At 43.5% G+C, this 22,715-nt stretch overlaps 1 protein-coding gene across 1 annotated transcript in view; it reads right to left on the bottom strand.

The window, feature by feature from the left end:
- The window catches only part of MAN2B2 (mannosidase alpha class 2B member 2), a 103,370-nt gene that overhangs the window by 6,171 nt on the left and 74,484 nt on the right, over positions 1 to 22,715 (bottom strand). Inside the window, exons 13-17 of the mRNA XM_082260272.1 lie at positions 22,383 to 22,635; positions 16,633 to 16,743; positions 16,089 to 16,281; positions 12,375 to 12,506; positions 6,232 to 6,344 (exon numbers count right to left, since the gene is read on the bottom strand). Coding sequence (XP_082116398.1) covers positions 6,232 to 6,344; positions 12,375 to 12,506; positions 16,089 to 16,281; positions 16,633 to 16,743; positions 22,383 to 22,635 — 802 coding nt within the window. The remainder of the gene's footprint in view (positions 1 to 6,231; positions 6,345 to 12,374; positions 12,507 to 16,088; positions 16,282 to 16,632; positions 16,744 to 22,382; positions 22,636 to 22,715) is intronic.

The following is a 22,715-nucleotide window of genomic DNA, read 5'->3' as shown; positions in this document are numbered from 1 at the left end:
GTGTCAATACAAAGATAATGACACCCCCAGATTAGTTTGCATATCGCAGTATGAAATGTCACTTCGAACAGGAATTGAATCGCATAGGTTCTGGTGCGGACCAAAAAAAAAAAAAAGGTCCTGCAGGACTTTGGTCCGAATACGATGCAAATTTGCAAATTCAGCCATACAATCTGTATGACTGAATTTGCATCGCACAGACTTGGCTTGTGATTTGCAGAGCAGTGCTGTGCAAATCACATGCAATGTCTGACATCGCTATAGTGTGAACCGGCACTAAGGGGTTAAATTTACTAAAGGCAAATAGACTGTGTGCTTTGCTGAGTGCAGTTGGTCCAGAGTTTAGTAAATTAGGTAAGGCTTCACTTTGAAAAGAGTACCCAATTACATGCAAGGAAAATAAAACAGCATTTTTGCTTGCACATGATTGGATGATGGAAGCCAGCAGAGTTTCTGCTCATTTACTAAGCTCTGGAGCAACTGCACTTTGCAAAGTGCACAGTCTTTTTCCCTTTAGTAAATCAACCCCTAATAGTCCATTTGAACTACAATGTGTGTGTGAGTGCAGGAGAACACATGTGCACCGACATAAGTTGGTATGCTGCATTGCATTTTAACATACCCTTTTCTTCGTAATTTTTTTTAACGTGTAAAGGGTCTACGTCATGGCAGAGTAGCCAAATTTGTGCTGGTCTGCTTCTTTTCCTGTGCATCGATCTACGTTGTTCTGCACTGACAGGTATTACCATGTGCTGCGTTGCATTGCGCTGACAAAAAGTAGGGCTTGCTCTACTTTTTTTCCCCACTGCAAACCAGCACATATTAGCTCCTATTTTTTTTACAGGTCATTGCGGTGGGATGTGTTAAATAAATATGTCTGTATCTGGAGTGAATTCTAAATGTAAAAGCTGAACTTGGCCCCATTGTATCTCACTTTCTAAACCTCCTATTGGTCAATGAGGCTGCCCATTCTATTAAAGCTAAACTCTGGGAATTAGGCAAACTTGACCCTTGCAATGGCAGCCCTCTGCACTGCAGGGGTTAAATGCTGGTTTAGTCCAGGGGTACAATGATAAGATGTATTACTTATTCTATACCTAGGTCCAGTGTTTTCTTCTGCCCAAAGCTTCGGGCTGTAGGTAGCCTCTTGATTTCACATACAATGCAAGGAGGTGAGCTTGCAACCGGAGTCCCAAGTACCAGAGAGGGGACACTGCGTTGGACTGGTCACATAGCTGGAATGAGCCCGACAAAGCCATGAATAAGTAATGCAGGCCATACATGGGTCAAATTCGGAAAGAATTTTCTTTAGAAAATCATAAATTTAGTGCATTTTGTGATCCAATGATGCCACCATTGATTCCGAAATTCGACCAACCAAGCTTTCAATTTCACATGTTGCTAAAGAAAATAATTTTTGTGGCTGGCAATCTTCTTTTCTTTCCAAGTCACAGCTCATGCACATTTCTCTTTTGATTATATTTCTAAAACAATTCTGCCATCATTGATTAAAAATTTCTTGGATTTTCAAAAATGTTTTAACATGCCTGATCACTCAAATTCGATGGCCACACGAAAATCAGCCATTGCTGCAGCCCACTAATGGTGCAAAAATCGAATGAAAATTATCATTTACAATTTTCGAAAGAAAATTATTTCGGAATTTAAACCATGTATGGTCGGCTTTAATTATTACACCTTATCCCAGAACCCCTTCACTAAATAAGTATTTAACTCTCGCAGTGGAGAAGGGGGGGGGGGAGGGTGTGAGAAATGTGAACTGCAAGGGTAGAATTTTTCTAATTCCTGCTCTGCTTAAAGTGGATGTAAACCCCATTCATGAAATTTGACCTGGGCACAAATATCTGTAGTGTTGACTTATCTCTCTCCAAAGCTCTAAGTCCTGTGTCTTTCTGTTGCTCCGTTCCTCTGTTATCAGCATGATAACTTCTGACAAGCTCTCTGACACATGAGATAAAAGCAGCTGGAAATTTTGTGTCCGGATGGGTGCATAGATATAGATTAGCAGAGAGCTGGTCTATTCACAGCACAGCTCTGCATGTTTCTTCCTTCCTATGCCTATGTGGAGGGGGGGGGGGGGGAGTGTGTGCCTTTCCTCCAATCAGCTCACACACAATGTATGCCAAGACTCCACATCCAGCGCTGAAACAGGAAGAAACATTTCTAACACAATGTTCAAATTCTAAATAGTGTAGAAAGCTGGAGATAGCAGATATACAAAATAAACTTATGTAGGGAGATTTGTTTAATCTCTGTGTATCATCTGAGGCTGTTCACTTCACTGGGTATGTGTGAGGGTTTACATTCACTTTAAGGGACATTTAGAAAGGCTCAGAAGGTGGGATGGGTAGGTCACCCTCAAATTTTACAGAAAAAGTAAAGGATTTGCATAAAACTGCAGCCCGCATCTCTGAATCAACTTCACAATTTTTGTGTTTACGGACAGTGACCTTGAATGATGTGTTTTTCCTTCACATCCTCATTTTGAATTGCCTATGTTTGTGGCAGGTTTATTTAGAGCACAATCTGGATATAGATAAGAACATTACACAAATAAAACTGCCATATGTAAATGGAACCGTCAATTTGAACCTCCAATCACCTATAGGACAACCATGGTGGGCCCAGTAGTTGTCAAGGGGCTTCATCAGACCTTGATGAATAGCCATCTGGATTGCTATTTTCAGGACCCAGGTATGCCAGGAAAGCAAAAGTTACACTGATGTGTATACTGTAGTTTACACCTACAGTATCTAGTAAGTGCCAAACTGGGCTTGGCAGACGAAAATGACACTTTCACAATCATACACAATCAGGATACCTTCACAATGAGTCATTTTCTTACTATGACAAGTCAGGATGATGAGTATCTGTAGAAGTCACAGCACACTATTTAGATGGCAGAGAAGATTCTAGTGGTAAAACAAAAGTGTTCTTAGTAGGTAATGGTAATTTAATTTTGGAATCATGCAACTGACAGATCACATGAAAGCAGCTGCATTTCCCAAAAATGAAGAATACATACTTCCAAAAATACATAACCAATAAAATAAATAACATTAAAAAAAATAAAGAAAAATTTAAAATTGTCACGGTGTGAAAAGGGTTTTGTGTCACTCAGGGTTCTCATTTAGAACGGCTCCAGGGTTCTTGCCTCACACAGAGGAAACTGGATTTTCAGTATCCTCAGTGGCTAGTAAAGCCCAAATGGGACTTGGACTCCTAAGGCTTTGCAGAGACTTTGGAGAGAGGAAGCCTCTAATCCTAGGTCCAGGTTTTGTGGATAGCTAGCACACTGTTTATGCAGATGTGTGCAAGGCTTTTATTATAGAGATGAATGTGGTTTAGGGCCCCACCATGGTGGACAGAGGAGCCCAGGAGTCAGGATGGCTCCACCTAGGAGACAGGTGGAAGCCAGAGCAGCAAGGAGCAGCTAGGTGTATGCACATAGCCTGTGTGGGATGCCTGTTTGGAGCAGTGTTTTTCAACCTTTTTCTAGTCAAGGCACCCCATTCTAAAATGTAAAAAACGAAACCACTAGTGTTACGTAGCACAGAAACATCCACAAAGGTAGGACACCCAACATTAGAGGTGATTTATTCCTCCAAAGCAAACACACCCTTTCGGGCTGGTACTGGCTTGTATTCCAATTTTTTTATTCTTCATTGTTTCTTGCCCTCACTCAGCTAATGTGACCCAAGTGCTGAGAGGGAAAGGGGAGGGGTAAACAAGGATGGGGTGCAGGCAACTGACATCCTTCCTATCAACCATTTACATAATTGGTTGTTAGGACGTCAGCGGCTAGAATGTTGTAATGGAGCACAATGAAAACCTGTGGCTATGAGTAACTAAAAGGGAGGCTTGATCCACCTGCTGACCTGTATACTATTTTTAGGCAATTTGTTGGCATTCTGCCAAGGCACCCCTGAAGGAACTCGAAGGCACGCGCCCTGGAGAAAAAGGCTGGTCTAGAGTATACAGACAAAGGGTCTGAAGTGTGCTGCAAGAGTAAATCACGAGACTAATGAATAGAGGGTGTGTGGCAGAAAAATGCTGAAAAACCCCGCACAGGAAAACCATGTGATGTCCTTTTTTTTTTTTTTTTTTTTTTTTTTTTTTAAGTGGGCAAGAAAAGCCTTAAAAATAAATAAAGATTTAGGTGAGTGGCTGTATCCATAAGCATGCATTCACGCCTGCAAATGCACCTGCACTCTGATTAGATGCGAGAACTCCAGCGAGGGTTCCCGTGATCAGCTGTAGGAGGCAGCCCTATTGAAAGCAATGAGAGGCTGACAACTCCTGCTGCTAACCGTGGCCACTCGCATGTAATCACTCATGCAGCGATCACATGTAATTGATTGGCCCTGGATTCAGACTATCTGAAATGGAGCATTATTCCTCCCATTGACACTAATGATGGGGCACTATTCCTCTCAACACCCCCAACATTTGGGCTCAATTCCTTCCACTGACACAAACAATAGGGCTCTATTCTTCCCACTGACACCAATAATGGAGACCTCTGTTATATAAAAAAAAAATAATGAGGCTCAATTTCCTCTGCACTGCAATGAAACATGCTGCAATGTCAGACCAGGTAAAGACAAGTAGACAAGTTACTTTATCTAGGTCAGAGGTGTAAAACTCAATTTCATCGAGGGCCGCATCAGCATTATGGTTGTCCTCAAAGAGCCGGTTTTATCTGTAAGACTATGTATGCAGAGTTCAGGAGTGTGCTACATACAGAATGCAGGGTTCAGGAGTACGCTCTGAATAGAGTGTAGAGTTCAGGAGTGCACTACATAAAGAGTGCAGAGTTCAGGAGTGCGCTACATGCAAAGTGCAGAGTTAAGAAGTGCGCTATGTACAGAGTGCAGAGTTAAGAAGTGCGCTATGTACAAAGTGTAGAGTTAAGGAGTATACTGCATACAGAGTGCAAAGTTAAGGAGTGTACTGTGTACAGAGTAGAGATCGACTGATTATCGGCAAAGCCAATATATCGAGGGCCGATCTGCACTTTCCCCGATATATCGGAATCGGCCCCCGAGGTTACCAATATTGCCGAAATTTTCGGGAAAGTGTTCGTACCGGAGTGATGCCTGCAGCTAGAGGCCAGTGATAGCCGATGGTCGGCTGTCTTGCAATGACAACTGATGTGGCTGAGAAGCTGCTCGGCTGTCATTACAAGGAGCGGAAGGGGACGTCCCCCCCCCTCCCGCCACCTTCCGAGGCTCGTCCGGGTCTCCCGTCCCATCCGCATTTGGCACTGATTGAGTCTCCAAGTAAAAACCCGGAAGTGATGTCATGACATCACTTCCGGGTACTCGGCGCCAAATTAAAAAAAATTACAGCATTCAAAACAGCCAAACTTGGCGTTTTAAATGCTTTTAAGTGCAGAGGAGGGGTTTGGGGTCTTTTAGACCCCCAGATCCCTCCACAGGAGTACCTGTAAAAAAAAATAAAAACATTTTTAATGTACGAAAATATCGACCAATACTGATATGCGATGATCAAAATATCGGTATCGGCAATAATAAAACATTATCGGTTGATCACTAGTACAGAGTGCATTAATGAGTGTACTGTGTACTTGCAGGGAGATCATTGGTTGTCATCTGTCCCTGCCATGAGTGCATGCAGGGCAGGCAGGTATATGTGAAAGCCGCGAGCCGCCAAGAGGAAAGCTGTCCTTGTAAACACAGAAGGCTTCTGTGTTTACAAATGATAGTGGTGAGCGAGGAGCAGAGGGCGAGAGCCAGAAGTTGCAGAATGGAGTTCTACTGCATTCTGGCTAAAAAAAAAAAAAAAAAAAGTCCTCGTTGAAAGGGCCACATGATATGGCCTGGAGAGCTGGATTTGACCTCCACGCCTTGTGTTTGACACATGTGATCTAGGTGAACCTCTGCACTCAGTGACCACTTCCCATTAAACAGAACACCTCAGGAAATATGAGAGTGGACAAATCTGACTTCTTTGCTTCAATATTCACTGCCCTGAAACTAGCATATCCATAACAGGTGAAAGGACACAGGTGAAAAGCTCCAAAATTATTTTCATTGAAATATCTTACACATTTCACACAGCAGAGTCCTCATAAATACATTCAGTACACTCATACATATAGATGCTATTGTGCCTCTGGTTAAAGACTGCACCTTCTGTTCATAACCCACAGGATACAGCCTGCAGCAGTGAGGAAGTGGAACCCACCTTGAGGTTAACACTAGTTGGTTTGGAAAGAACTGGGTCTTCATCAGCCTCATAGAGGTGCTGGAGTCGGAGAAGTACTCGCTGAAAATCTGCAGCAGTTTTCTGTCTATTACCTGCAAGTATTCATAATACATTGTGTGAGTGAGAAATCGGTACTCCATTTCCATTTTTTTTTTTATTTATTTATTTTTTTCATTTATTTTTTATTAAAGAATGGAGTGTGACAAAGAGACAAAAGTTTTTAGTTTCTTTTTTTTTTTTCTTTGTCAGTACATCATTGGGGAGATTTTTTGCAATCACTTGCTGTCTTAGTGACCAAAATCCAAAGAAAATGGACTGCTACAGACAGTTACTATACAGAATATATGAAATAAATACTCTACATACCAAGAACAACCAAAACCATAAAGCAAACACTAGGCTCATTTCACAAAGAGTTATTTTCCTTTTAAAGATCTGAGGTAAAATAACTCATAGCGTTTTTCAAACATTTTTTTTGCAATTTAGAAAAAAACGCTACAAAAAAAAAAAAAACGAGAGTTATTTCATCAAAATGTGAGGTATTTATCTCATGAACCCAATTGGTATTTTATTTCATGAAGTGATGGCCAGTGGGATGGATACAGTGCAACCATTTGGCGTCAAGGCCCACCCACCGAGAGGCCACATATTTGTGTGTAGCCGGGGCTGAGGGGTTAAACTGTAGAAATATGCCAACTTGTTAAGTCAGTGTGGTCTCTGCAGCAGATATATTAATACAAAAAGGTGACTGGATTACCAGTTAAGGGGAAGCTGCTTTCACAGAACACACGTAGTATATCAAAAACAACTATGTTAAATTAAGTAAATACAAATACCCTTCTTCTACTAATAAAAAAAGACAACATTGTCATTGGGGAGATTTCCCTTCACTTCCTTTCCCATAGCCAAAACAGGGAGTGAGAGGAAATCCCTACAAATTAAAAGAATCCTTTGGGGAATCCCAGGTCACCAGAACCAGTGGCCCCACTGAAAGTTTTCCCACTCTATTACTTTTCTGGGGACAACCCAAAATTTGTGATTTTCTTTTAGTTTCAATGATAACAGTAATCAAGATAAATTAGAGAGGGTGAATCTCCCGAACAGGGGCAAAGACCGCAATAAAAACCTGCCAGGGGTTCTAATCTATCTCCACTCCATCCAAAACTAAAAAAATAGTTTTGCCTTTAGTTATGCTTTAAGTAAATCAACCCCAATTATTTTGTGCTGTTACATATTTAAGTTTCTATGCATTACTGTCGAGTAACTGATCAAAAAAGGCAGAGACTTCTCCAAATTGTCTATTCTTTTTTTTACACTCCTTAAATACCTCATGACTGGACCACTACTTATTTAACTCATGCTTTCATTTATTTATTTCCTTTAGTGAATTGATTTTAACGCCATTTTATCGTATTTGCCGAGTGTTTTTGTTTTTTGAAGTAAATACAGGGCCGGCCTTTGGGGTGTGCGAGCTGTGCGGCCATCACAGCTCGCAGATCCGGTGATTCAGGCCGCACAGCGGGAGGTGAGCGGCGACCGCGGCCTGGACAGGGTTAACACAGGCCGCGGCCGCCGCTTACCTCCCGCTGTGCGGCTGTGCCTCGGTCGCGTACTGATACAGCAGTGAGGCGAGCTGTGTAACACACACAGCTCAGCCTCCGCTCCGATCCTGCCACGCTGACTATCTCTCCTCCCTCATTGCACTGACGCCAGAGGAGAGATCGTCAGCTCCTCCTCGCCCCGCCCCTTCTCCTCCTCCCGCCCCGCACACACTCCCGGGGATGTGTGGGGGCGGGAAGTTTAAAGAAAAAAAAAAAGCTGCAGAGAGCGGAAGGTAAGTGAGGACTCTCTCCTTTAAAAAAATGTAAGGGGGGGCTTTTTGAGGGGAGCTCTGTGTGAGGGGGGGGGGTCTGTGATGTAAGGAGGGGCTCTCTGATGTGGGGGGCTCCATGGGGGGGTCTGTGATGTAAGGGGGAGGCTCTCTGATGTGGGGGGCTCCATGGGGGGGTCTGATGTAAGGGGGGTCTGTGATGTAAGGGGGGGGCTCTCTGATGTGGGGGGCTCCATGGGGGGTCTGTGATGTAAGGGGGGGGCTCTCTGATGTGGGGGGCTCCATAGGGGGGGGTCTGATGTAAGGAGGGTCTGTGATGTAAGGGGGGGCTCTCTGATGGGGGGCTCCATGGGGGGGGGGTCTGATGTAAGGGGGGTCTGTGATGTAAGGGGGGCTCTCTCATGTGGGGGGCTCCACGGGGGGGTCTGATGTAAGGAGGCTTTGTGTGGGGGGTCTGTGATGTAAGGGGGGCTCTCTGATGTGGGGGGCTCTGTGTGGAGGGGGGGGCTCTGATGTAAGGGGGCTTTGTGTGGGGGGTCTGTGATGTAAGGGGGGCTCTCTGATGTGGGGGGCTCCATGGGGGGGGTCTGATGTAAGGGGGCTTTGTGTGGGGGTCTGTGATGTAAGGGGGGCTCTCTGATGTGGGGGGCTCTGTGTGGAGGGGGGCTCCATGGGGGGGGTCTGATGTAAGGGGGCTTTGTGTGGGGGTCTGTGATGTAAGGGGGGCTCTCTGATGTGGGGGGCTCTGTGTGGAGGGGGGGCTCTGATGTAAGGAGGCTTTGTGTGTGGGGTCTGTGATGTAAGGGGGGCTTTGTGTGGGGGGTCTGTGATGTGGGGGGCTCCACGGGGGGTCTGATGTAAGGGGGCTTTGTGTGGGGGCTCTGTGATGTAAGGGGGGCTCTCTGATGTTGGGGTCTCTGATGTGAGGGGGGCTTTGTGTGGGGGTCTCTGATGTGAGGGGGTCTCTGTGTGGGGGGGGTCTCTGATGTGTGTGTGGGGTCTCTGATGTGAGGGGGGCTTTGTGTGGAGGGGTCTCTGAAGTGAGGGGGGCTTTGTGAGGGGGGCTTTGTGTGGGGGTCTCTGATGTGAGGGGGTCTCTGATGTGTGTGTGGGGTCTCTGATGTGAGGGGGGCTTTGTGTGGAGGGGTCTCTGAAGTGAGGGGGGCTTTGTGAGGGGGGGCTCTGTGTGGGGGGGGGGGCTCTCTGATGTAGGGGGCCTCTAAATTAAGGGGGGCTTTGTGTGGGGGGTCTCTGATGTAAAGGGGGCTCTGTGTGGGGGTCTCTGATGTAAAGGGGGCTATGTGTGGGGGGTCTCTGATGTAAGGGGGGCTAAGTTATTAGTGATCATAAAAAAGGTGCAAGAAAATGCGCGCGCGGGGGGGGCGCCACAGGATTAGCTCGCACGGGGCGCCTGAACACCTAAGGCCGGCCCTGAGTAAATACCTCATAATGGTGATAGTGAATTGACATTTTCATTATCTCATGAGATAATTGGAAAAAAACGTGTCCTGATTCAAGTATCTCATGAGATATTCTTAGTGAATTGAGCCCACTTTCATCAGTCACTAAACAGAGCATTTATCACTATAAAAACATACAGGTATACCTATCCCCATTAAAATCCACCCATCATGCCCCCCCATCATTCCCCAACCATGTAGAAATACTCTTTATTATCAAAAATAGTGCCACTGTCAACGTGTCCCCTTTAGGGCAGAAGCAGAGGTTTTCCTTTACTTCTTATGCCCCCAATCATCTAAATACCAAGTGGAAGACAGCAATATTCCATACATACACAAATGCTGCATTAAAAGTGAGAAGTTTGTTTCCACCATTAAATGCTGGGACTGTTGAAGCATAGGACAGTACTTCCTGTTTACTGGATAGTACTTCCTGTGTACTTGTTTCACAAATGGAGCCTGGATGGTCAATTGGTGATGATATATGCTGCAACAATTTCAGCTACAATTGATTTGGGCAGCAAAGCTATGCAAGGCAGACCATGATAAAATCTTAGGTAATGTGAAAAAAGGCATAGCATTATATTGTTAATTTAATGGAATTAATAAGTGTACTAGGCTGAGTGCAATATTGTTTTTTTAAAACCAAGGTGCAGTTGTGTCCTTTGAGATAAATCTGCCCTCTACTCTATCTGAAACTGAAAGTGCCACATAAGGACCGTACCACACTGCACAGGCTACCTACTATTACCTCCCTTTTCCAGGAAAGTCACTTCAGTGATTTGGGTTCCAAGCCCTGCCCCTGTCTATTGGGAGTCTTATTTGTCAGAGGGCTGGTGGTGGGCAGTGCTTACACCACATGCTTAAGTATTTGAGTCTACACATGAAAGTGAGAGCAATCTCAGACAGGGCGTGGTTTGTTTACGTCAATACGTCACTTCCGGTAACGGTGGTTTGAGCCGTTGGAACGCGGAAGCAACTCGGCGAACACCGTATGCTGATAGTAAACTCCCTAAATATGAGTGGATGCTAACTTGCTTTTATATAACCAACATATACTACGCAATGGAGGCTTCTCTTGTGTTTCAGTGACCGAAGAGTGGTTGAATCATCTGCCTTAAATGTGCAGTAAGCAGCGGTGCACTTGGTGGAGATCCACAAGCGCCATGTTCATTTTCTAAAGGCACATAATCACTCACGTGGTTTAATGCAAATACCAGCACTCAGCACTTTCTATGTATATTGTGGCATATGATATGGTACACTAAACACAGCTTATGCACTTTATTGATGTTTTAAATCAGCACTAAGCACCTTGCATTTAAGTGGCAAACGCACTATATGCACTTTACTAAAAACGTATGGTTTTATGTATTTTATCTTTCACCAATACGCACAGTACACATTTTTTATCTTTGAAATATCTTAAAAGTGATAGCGCCGACCCCAACAACCTTGTACTTTTTCACTTTTCACTACCTCATGGGTAGGTTGGTGGCAGCTTACATCACATTGTTTATCCCAGTCCAATAAGGGTACTGAAACTCCATAGCGCTGGTATTAACCCTACCCCTAAATCTCAGACAGGAATGGCGTTTCTGGACAGACAATATATGCTACCTCTTCCAAAGAAGCACCTAAGTTGGCCATACACTGCTACAATTTATGCCAATTTCTGTTGGCTCGGCTGAAATTTTAAGCAGGTTAAGGCCCCGCTGGCACAGCACTATTTGACAAAAGTTGTTTGTTCAATCAACTTTTGACAATGGAGCCTTTTGGACAAACAGCACCTGCATGCAATCAGATGCAAGCACTGTTACTATTGTGGCGGCAGCTGTAAGAATACAATTCCCTGACGGCAAGATTAGTCTATCTGCACTGTTGGCATTAATGCAGGCAGAAGAAAAGAAATCTACAGTGTATGGCCTGCTTTACATTCAGGCACAACAGGTTTGCTTTAAGTCCTTTATTTGTTATTTCACCTTCCACTTTCAAGGAAAGTTACAGGTATAAAAAAGGAAATTTAATCATTTTTGCATTAAGAGCCGGTTCACACTGGGGCGACCTGTCAGGCGACCTGGTCGCCTGACAGGTCACTCGCCATAGAGAAGCTGTGGGCCCGTTCTAATAGGAGCGACACAAGTCGCTCCGACTTAGAAAAAGGGTCCGGAGCTTCTTAGGGGCGACCCGGAGCGACCTGCACTGACTTCAATTATATCAAGTCCGTGCCGGCCGCTCCGAGGTCGCGATGCGAGCTGCGCGCCACGACTTCACAGGTCGCCCGGCAAAGTCGGCTCGCCCCAGTGTGAACGGGGTCTTATAGTTGTTTGAATTTGTTATACAGGTAATGCAGTTTTTTTATATGTTATTACACATATCAAGCGTGTTTGTAAGCATTTACTTTTTGTGCCCAATATAAACACTGGTACATCAAATTGATGTGTATTGTAGGAGTGGTGGGTCCCTTGAATGAACAAGGTTAGGTACTATAATTCCTGAAGTTTAGAGGCAGCTTTCTGGTGACAATGGTATTTGATAGAGTCCCCGGAAAGGTTTGCAGGGTATTGGAAAAATGAGATTGCCACTCCAGTTAATTCATTATTGTTTACTTTGACATTGTTTTAAAATATTCTGCAATACCTGCATACATCCAATAAGCCTGCAATATAAATGTTGAGAAAGAACTAAACATAAAGGAGGCACAAAATTTTCTATGTTCCTAAAAATATCTGGCAGGTTGTTTACTCGTGAATATTGGGCTGTGCTAAACAGTGGATTCATGTTAAGTCACTATAATGCAGGTGATCACTTTCACTTTGTAGAGGACATACCTTTGTAGAGGTTATGTATATGCTCTGTGTGGTTTGAAGAATACCTCCAGCCAGGAACACTGAGAATCTGAAGGTGAATGTTGGGTGGTAATACAATGGGGACAGATGGCATTTTTTCAGTTGCTGATTTTCCTGATTGACATTAATATCAGTTAAAATATGTTATTAACATGAAGATAACACACCAAAAAACATTATCTCTATTGGTGTAGCTCCAACAGAATTTAAATATCTAGAATGCTCAAGTTTTGTAAAGATATGTACTAACAGCGTTAAATAAACATTTTTGTCTTTTTGACTGGAGTAAAGCAAGATTACATCCTTGGGGATATCATCTCCACCTCTGGCCTACCATGACAGCCAGGGCTCTGCAGTCAGCTCAATTCCCTTGCTTTCTTCTCTCGAGTGCATTCCCTATACACTGTAAATACGTTTACTAGAGACCAGCATCAATGTAATGCTGTCACAGCTTGAGTTAGTGGCAAGACCTTACCACCATGATGAGGAATAACAGTAAATAAGCTTTGAAGACTCAAACTCTGCTACACTTCAAACCAAAAATAAAAAATATGTCCTCTTCTCTTATTTCTGGCATTTTTAACATTCAATCAATTGAGAATACCTATTCTCTCCCTAGCTCACCTGTGAAAATAATACAGCATAGTAAAGGAAATGTGAAATGGTTCTGTGCAATTCTTATGGTTGAGATGAAAAAGTGATTTTTCTTTTTTTTTAACCAATCCTTTTACCAATTTAAAAATAAGAAAAACACCCTGCCAAAGAAAAGTAGTACCACCTTTTCAGATACCAATGCCTCCAATGTTTGCTCTTCTGCAGGGCTAAAGCAGAATCTTCAGAATCTTACACTTCTGGGTTTGTTGGGTGTCTGGGTACCTCGCTGTTCACTGTGGTTCTACCAGCCATACTTCACTACAGTGTACCTGGGACACCCTAGTACTGCAGAAACTGATCCACTGCCCTCTAGATGTTCTCTCAGCTGGAGATTCTGAATGATCTCAGAAGTGTTTTCAACTGATGTCAAAAACACGCTTGGCCATTGAAGCTTGTTGACCATGGTCCCAAAATGAATGCTGCATTTTTATGTAATTAGAAGGCACAGTTTTAGGCTCATTTTCACATTTGACACTGCCTTCTTTGCTCCTTTTTTCTAAAAAGACTGCTGTTTACAAGACTTAATAGTTCAAGCTGAAATTTACACATTCAAGCTGAAATTTACACATAAATCAACTAAGTGATTCACACTTTCCATCCTTTTTTTGAATGTCGCTTTGAAAGCCAAGATTTGTTATTTTTATTTTGGATAGAACAGGTAATTACAACCCTGCCATTTCTTTTTTTTTTTTGCCATATGTGTTCCATTGTGGGAGATGTCCTATTTCTTCCTTGTCTTTAAACACAACAGGAATTGCAAAAACATCTCTCTAGAGCAGGGATCTCCAAACTACGGCCCTCCAGCTGTTGCGGAACTACACGTCCCATGAGGCATTATAAAACTTTGTCATTCACAGACATAGCTAGGCACAGGGCCGGCGCTACCTGTAAGGCGAACCAGGCAGTCGCCTAGGGCGCCAACTCAGCAGGGGGCGCCAGCATCCTACCTGCTGCACCCCGGTCCCGGAATCAGTATGGACCGGCGGTTGCAGGCGGCGCCCCTCCTGTTGTGCTCCACCTGCACGGCGGCGCCCGCGGCTGCCTGGGCGATTTTGAGATGTGTGCGAGTCTCAGGGCTGACACCGGGCTCCAGCGTCGGAAATCTTCGTAGCGGCGATGCCGCGCATGCGCATTAGGTTTCCCCTGCAGATGACGTCAGCCGTCGGAGGAGAAAGGGCGGGGGGAGAACCAATGAGCGAGTCAGGAAGTTTGACTCAGCGCCGGGGTAGGGAAATGTGATAGAGGGAGCTGCTTGTGCTGCCAAGGAGTACTGCTGCCTGTCCGGGGAATCTGAGGCCTGCAACTCGGAGATCTGAGGAGACATGGACGCCAGCAACAAGACCCTGAGAATCCCCCCACACATGGCTGTGTATGTGGAGGAGCACCAGGGGTTCCAGATCATCCAGGTGAGGGGGCTGGGGGGGTCACATGACTGACATAAAACTACAACTCTCAGTGAGCCCCAAGCACAGCGCACACCTCGAGGGGGGGGGGTCCAATAGGTTCTGATAAAGACTTCACTATTATAAATAGTTATAGGAGACTTACTCACTGTCTAAAGGGGTTTTAACCCCTCCACCACTGCTATCCATCATAGGTTTTCCCTGCACCACTGCTATCCTTCATCTTAGGCTCCCCTCCATCACTGCTATCCTCCATCATAGGTTTTTCTGCACCACTGCTATCCTCCATCATAGGTTTTCCCTGCACCACCGCTATCCTTCATCTTAGGCTCCCCTCCATCACTGCTATCGTCCATCATAGGTTTTTCTGCACCACTGCTATCCTCCATCATAGGTTTTCCTGCACCACTGCTATCCTCCATCATAGGCTCTCCTCCAGCACCACTATCCTTCATCATAGGCTCTCCTCCAGCACCACTATCCTTCATCATAGGCTCTCCTCCAGCACCACTATCCATCATAGGCTCTCCTCCAGCACCGCTATCCTTCATCATAGGCTCTCCTCCAGCACCGCTATCCTTCATCATAGGCTCTTCTCCAGCACCGCTATCCTCCATCATAGGCTCTCCTCCAGCACCGCTATCCTTCATCATAGGCTCTCCTCCAGCACCGCTATCCTTCATCATAGGCTCTCCTCCAGCACCGCTATCCTTCATCATAGGCTCTCCTCCAGCACCGCTATCCTTCATCATAGGCTCTCCTCCAGCACCGCTATCCTCCATCATAGGCTCTCCTCCAGCACCGCTATCCATCATAGGCTCTCCTCCACCACCACTATTTTTCCCCATAGACTCTTCTCCACCACCTCTATTCTTCATTAATAGGCTCTCCTATGGATAGTGGTGCTGGAGGAGAGCCTATGATGAAGAATAGAGGTGGGGGAGGAGAGCCTATGATGGATAGCGGTGAGGGAGGAGAGCCTCTGATGAAGGATAAAGACCTAAGACAATCTTGCTGCCGAATACAAACAGGGAGCACAGGATTTTCCCCCACATTCACTAAACTAAGGGAAAAGGCTATTTTTCTTATCCAAGAGGTAACAATATTTTTTCCCCTAATAACAACACACAGTATATGATTAAAGAAAGAAAAATTTCCCTTCATATTGTAATTCTCTTTTCACATCGTGGGCCGAGCATATGGGGGGGCGGCAATTTTTATTTTGCCTAGGGCGCCAAAAATCCTTGCACCGGCCCTGGCTAGGCATGATGGGAATTGTAGTTCCTAAACCACTGGAGGGCCGTAGTTTAGAGACTCCTGCTCTAGAGTATAATAAAACCACTCTTATGCAGCTGTCACAGCAACAAGTGTCTCCACTGGAAGATTTACCCTTGATTCTTGTTTTGGTAAGAACCTAAAAGGAATCATTCTTGCATGGCTGGCATCAATATTTATGCACACTGTGACACATAGGAAAAGTCATGTTTGCCCATTATATGTTTCTTGCTTACTAGTACATTACAGTAACTGTGCTTTGCAGTTTCTCTCTCTCAGTGTGAGAAGGATTATGGCTCTCTTTTCTTAGCTGATACAATGAACTCATCACATTACGGTTTATGGTGTAATAGTAAGAATTTACCTTTAAATGGAATAAACATGACCAGTGGCCTATGTTCTAGAGACAGCCCCAATCTCTGGTACAAAGAACTGGTTACAATTTTGGATCCCATCATAAGCCAGAGAGTTGGCCTTACTACAGAAGTGTCATTTAAAGTCAGATTGTAATTCAAGTCCCACTCCAAGTTATTCCACAGTCTTCTATGCAGCATTATCTAGAGAAGGAAGTAATGTCGGACAAAAAAAATGGCTCAGTCTGCAGCACATAGTAGATCTCTGAATTTGGACTTAATCCAGAAACAACTGAGTACTGTTTGTGATACTTTTTTTCCATTTGCACTAACATACAATTTTTCGGTACAAGCTTTTGGGGTATGTCCCCTTCTTTAAGGTTCCAGCAGTATTCCCAGTGTACTGCTGGGGCCTTGATGAAGGGGACATACCCCGAAAGCTTGTTCTGAAAAATTGTATGTTAGTGCAAATAAAAAAAATGATCACAGGCAGCACTCAATTGTTTCTGTCGTAAGTGCACCAATACGGCTACTTTTTTAAAAAGTTAATGATACCTCCATTTGGCCATTGTTCAGACTGGAAACTCCATGTGACCGCTCAGCCATAATGACTAGTCGTGTGTTCTCGTCTTCTATATAAGCCATGCGAACCATTGGGTAATAATTCTATGAGAGACAAGACTTGTTAGTCCAAAGTAGCTTTTTTCAAACTTTTTACCAAAGGAGTAAACTTCCATGCATAATTTGTACCTATAAGTAAGCCTATAATAAGTATAGAAAAAGTTAGTAAATCTGCGCTCGTGTATTATTAAAATATTGGGTGTTAAATGTGTCACCACAAGCGGTTTTTAGCTCCACTCAGGAATATTGTACACACCAATATAAAATTAAATTAAAAAAAGGAAAATGTTGCGCTGTAAAAACATGCCAAACTGCAAAAATTTGTGAATGTAACAATTCAAACAGTTTCATAATGTAAAATGAATAGATCGAATCTATTTAGGATAATATCAATCCATGATTGCAGTATCAAATGTGCATGATGATGTGAAGAAAAAAAAGAGTTCAGCAAAGTCCGGAGAGTGATAGTCCACACGTGCTTATATAATTCCTTAGAAATGCAAGTGCTCCCCTTCCAGGTAGGTACATTTAGCCTCTTACCAGAAATTAAGATACCAAATAAGTCTACCCACCCCTCAGTGAGCTTCACCCCACACGCTAGGTATGTGTCACGGTATCTTCTGGAAATGGCTCTTATGATGTAAACTAGGTGCCCGGGCCAGGTCATAAGGGGCAAAGTTACAAAAAGAAAGCTTCCATTGGGCAACATTTTTGTAAAATTATTGGCTAGTTCCTTAAAAAGCTACTCACAAGATTCCAGATAGAACAGGCAGTTTAGTAATACATTTGCCTACAGCCCCAGGGGGCATGCTAACGCCACCGCTATTTCCTCCGCTGACATACGTTACAGCCCCGTACACAAGCACAGATTGTTGGCCAACTGATCTGCCAACTTTTGTCCAGTGTTGTTTGTTGGTTGAAATGTGCTCTAGACTTGCACTGGACTTTTGTTGGCCAACAAAAACCAACTTCAGAAGTGATGTCATGTTCTGGTTGACTTTCGGTGTGTTTTTTCTTCTCTGAGCATGCCCAGTCTTGCTCATCTGATTTTTGTCTGCCGAAATTTTTGTCTTACTCACTGAGGAACAATCGGCCGTTCTTTGTTGGCCAACAAAAATTTTATAGCATGCACACCAGATTTTTTTCGACCGAAAATTCGCAGTTGGTTGTCGGAAGCATCGTACTAACAAGCCAACAATCGGCAGATCGGATGTTGGCCAACAATTTACGGCCAACAATCTGTGCGCGTGTACGGGGCTTTAGTCGCAATAGACATCCTCGATAGGGCAATAGGGATCTAGTACGACGAAACTGTTTAAATTGTTACATTAACTAATTTTTGAGGTTTGAAATGTTTTTACATGTACAGATTGAAGTACAGCGCAACGTTTTCCTTTTTAAGCCTATAATAAGGCTTACCTAAAGGTACTGTAAATATCTCCTAAATGTGCACTGTTTAGGAGATATCTACTGTACATGCTGCCGGTCACATCACTGGGGCCATAGGTGTGCGCAGCCTATTGCATTAGGGTGTGCACCCCAAAGTTTAAATACACATGCATGTGTTTGCCTGAATGTATATGGCCCCGGTACATTACTCTCCCTGCAGGCAAAGTGAAATAGAAGTGTGTGGCACTTCTCTTATGGCAGAGCAGGTCCGAGGGAGATCTTTCCCATCTCCTCACTGGCAAACAGAGCGATAATGCTAATGTGCCCTAGGTGATTAGGGTGTGCCCAGGCACACCCGGCACACCCTGTGCGCACGCCTATGACTGGGGCATGAGCTCTGAAGAAATGACCACCCAGGCCGTTCTTTCAGAGTCCTGTGCCATTAACAGCAACTCTCGTGCACATGCGTGGGAGTGACATAATTGCGGCTCCAGCTACTCACACAGCCGGAGTCTGTGAACCCAGAAGAAAGATGGGTGAAGATGGAAGCCTTGTCAACGGTGACAGCTCGCCACTGGAAGGGCTTCGTTCTAAGATAGATTTCACATAATGTGCTAGTATGCGATGCATACTAGCACATTATGGCTTTAACTTGCAGGTTCCAGAAAAAAAAACACACACCAGTTTACTACCGCTTTAAAATGATGTTCAGATCTCAGGGAACTTCTGCTAAAATCATTATAGCTCTGGTTACATAAGCAAACCAAGTTGGTGGTCAGTAATAGGACTCCTTGCACTGGCGGTCAGTAAAAAGACACCACAGATCTTTAATATCATTACAGCCATAGGTGGATACTAATCTGAGAAATAAGAGGGGGGCTGCACTAGTCCAATACTACTGGCTTGCAGAGTGGCATTGGTTCTAAAATTAATGCAGGTATCAAAATCAATCCACAACAGCTCACTGTTAAAGGCTCACAGGTATGAAATATTCATACTTACAGTCGTCCAACCTGTACCAGTGTAATTATGCAATAAAATCCATACCTGGAATTCAGATTAGGCTAAGGTATGGCATTGAGTGTAAGTAAAGGAAAGGCATATAAGCACCACTGGAGGTATTAGGGTATGTTCCAACCCCTGTAACCGTCATTACTGCTGGTGAGCTTGAGAAGAAAACTGTAAATTAAAGTATGCAAAATAAAAAAGAAATTCCAATACTGATAGCTATGATACTGATATACAGTCAGGTCCATAAATATTGGGACATCGACACATCTCTAATCTTTTTGGCTCTATACACCACCACAATGGATTTGAAATGAAACAAACAAGATGTGCTTTAACTGCAGATTTTCAGCTTTAATCTGAGGGTATTTACATCCAAATCAGATGAAAGGTGTAGGAATTACAACAGTTTGTATATTTGCCTTCCCTCTTCCACTTTTTAACCTCCCTGGCGGTAACCCCGAGTGTGACTCGGGGTGGATTTTTTAGACTAGGATCGGTATCCCCGAGTCACGCTCGGGGTAGATGTGCAGAGAGCGCAGTGTTGTCTCTCACTTTCTCCTGGCGATCCAGCGATTATCTCTCATTGCTGTGACCGCCAGCCGAGATCCCCGCCGCTCGTCCGTCGGTATGATGACTTCCTAGTTCCGTTCCCTGCAGCAGCAATGCTGCATGGGAGCGGAACTGGGAGGGAAATTCAAACGTTGCACAAAACACAAACACATTTATATTTTATATATATATATATATATATATATATATATATATATATATATATATATATATATATATACACACACACACACACACACACACATACATATATATATATTTATATATATATATATATATACACACACATATATATATAATATATAACGCATGAATTATAATCCAATCCATAATATAATTTTATTATATATATATATATATATATATTTATTATATAATAAAATTATATTATTGATTAGATTATAATTCATGCATTTGTGTTTCAAATTTATCACATCTGGGATGTCTACTAGACTCTTGTTTTGGTCAGGTTTAAGTCAGTAATTACTAAGAATTGTAGGCCTATAATACATAACGCCAAATTTCCATGAAAAAAATTGTACCGCTTTTGGTACATAATTCCTGACATAATCATACCGCCAGGGAGGTTAAGGGACCAAAAGTAATGTGACAATTGGTTGCTCAGCTGTTCCATGGCTAGTTGTGTGTTATTCCCTCATTATCTCATTTACAAGGAGCAGATAAAAGGTCCAGAGTTCATTTCAAGTGTGCTATTTGCATTTGGAATCTGTTGCTGTCAACTCTCAATATGAGATCCAAAGAGCTGTCACTATCATTGAAGCAAGCCATCATTAGGCTGAAAAAACAAAACAAACCCATCAGAGAAATAGCAAAAACGTTAGGTGTGGCCAAATCAACTGTTTGGAAAATCCTTAAAAAGAAAGAACGCACCGGTGAACTCAGCAACACCAAAAGACCCAGAAGACCACAGAAAACAACTGTGGTGGATGACTGAAGAATTCTTTCCCTGGTGAAGAAAACACCCTTCACAACAGTTGGCCAGATCAAGAACACTCTCCAGGAGGTAGGTGTATGTGTGTCAAAGTCAACAATAAAGAGAAGACTTCACCAGAGTGAATACAGAGGGCTCACAAGATGTAAACCATTGGTGAGACTCAAAAACAGGGAGGCTAGATTAAAGTTTGCCAAACAACATCTAAAACAGCCTTCACAGTTCTGGAACAACATCCTATGGACAGATGAGACCAAGATAAACTTGTACCAGAGTGATGGGAAGAGAAGAGTATGGAGAAGGAAAGGAACTGCTCATGATCCAAAGCATACCACCTCATCAGTGAAGCATGGTGGTGGTAGTGTCATGGTGTGGGCATGTATGGCTGCCAATGGAACTGGTTCTCTTGTATTTATTGACAATGTGACTGCTGACAAAAGCAGCAGGATGAATTCTGAAGTGTTTCTGGCAATATTTACTGCTCATATTCAGCCAAATGCTTCACAGTGCAGATGGACAATGACTCGAAGCATACTGCGAAAACAACCAAAGAGTTTTTTAAGGGAAAGAAGTGGAATGTTATGCAATGGCCAAGTCAATCACCTGACCTGAACATGCATTTCACTTGCTGAAGACAAAACTGAAGGGAAAATGCCCCAAGAACAAGCAGGAACTGAAGACAGTTGCAGTAGAGGCCTGGCAGAGCATCACCAGGGATGAAACCCAGCGTCTGCTGATGTCTATGCGTTCCAGACTTTAGTCTGTAATTGACTGCAAAGGATTTGCAACCAAGTATTAAAATGTGAAAGTTTGATTTATGATTGTTAATCTGTCCCATTACTTTTGGTCCCTTAAAAAGTGTGAGGCACATATACAAACTGTTGTAATTCCTACACCGTTCACCTGATTTGGATGTAAATACCCTCAAATTAAAGCTGAAAGTCTGCAGTTAAAGCACATCTTGTTTGTTTCATTTCAAATCCATTGTGGTGGTATATAGAGTCAAAAATATTAGAATTGTGTTGATGTCCTAATATTTATGGACCTGACTGTATGTATTATCTGCATACAGTTATTGAGTGCAATATATTGGTGATGGATATCTCTTAATTGATAAGGTTATGGGTAGGATCAGTTTAAGTGTTGGGGTCTCAATATCTCTTAGGGAGCGGTGTTTTTTTTTACAGGTGTTGGTAAATACAGTGAAAGCCACATGTTTTTCAGTATCTAAGGGCCGGTTCACATTATTGCGAGTGGGGCGATCGCATGTAATTCGGAGCGCACTGCTCCTTCATTACATGCGATCGGATGTGCGGATGCAAATTCAGCCATACACTTTGTATGGCTGAATTCGCACTGTATCCGCACCAAACTCGCACATGACCCTTTTTTCCAGCCGCATCAGGATCGGATCGCACAGTGGTTCACACTTGTGCGATCCGATCCTGTGCAAACTGTCAGATCGCACTGCGATATGCGATCAAACTGGGGGTGTCGTTAACATTTAATTGACACCCCCTGCGTATCGCATATGGCAGTGTGAACTGCCAGATGTGCATTTGCGATGCGGGAACACGCTGCATATTCGCAGCCTTCCCTCATCGCACAAGTGTGAACCAGCACTAAGATCCTGCACATGGATGTCCTGTAAACTGTTAAAATGGCCCTGAAATTCCAAGGTTTTGTACTCTTCTCTGATAGGCATGCAACCAAATATATAGTAAACAAAGCTGACAAACTATGTGCTTTTTTATCTGTATACCCTGGCCACTGTGTTGTTGTCATAGGTTTTGAAATCCCTTATTTGAATTTGGTATCCATTGTTATCTGTATAGATCCTCTTGTTGGTCAGCAGATTGGTTTGTGTTCTGATTACTGCTTCCCGGTTAAGTTCCAAAGGCCCAACTCTGTACTGCTGTTCAATATGCCGGCACAGCAGAGACTTATCATAACCATCAGGGATGTTGTAGAGTCTGGAGATGATTGTATAGCTGTAGCTTTCTGCACGTACATCACTGAAGGGGAAAAAAACAGAACAACAGTCAAGAGACAGTATAGAGGGAAAAGAAAGTGCTGGGAACTCATTGTTGCTGGC

Source organism: Pelophylax lessonae (genome assembly GCF_965119305.1).
Source record: "Pelophylax lessonae genome assembly, chromosome: 1".
NCBI lineage: Eukaryota > Metazoa > Chordata > Amphibia > Anura > Ranidae > Pelophylax > Pelophylax lessonae.
The sequence above is the reverse complement of the archived record's forward strand: the minus strand, read 5'-3'. Positions and strand labels throughout refer to the sequence as shown.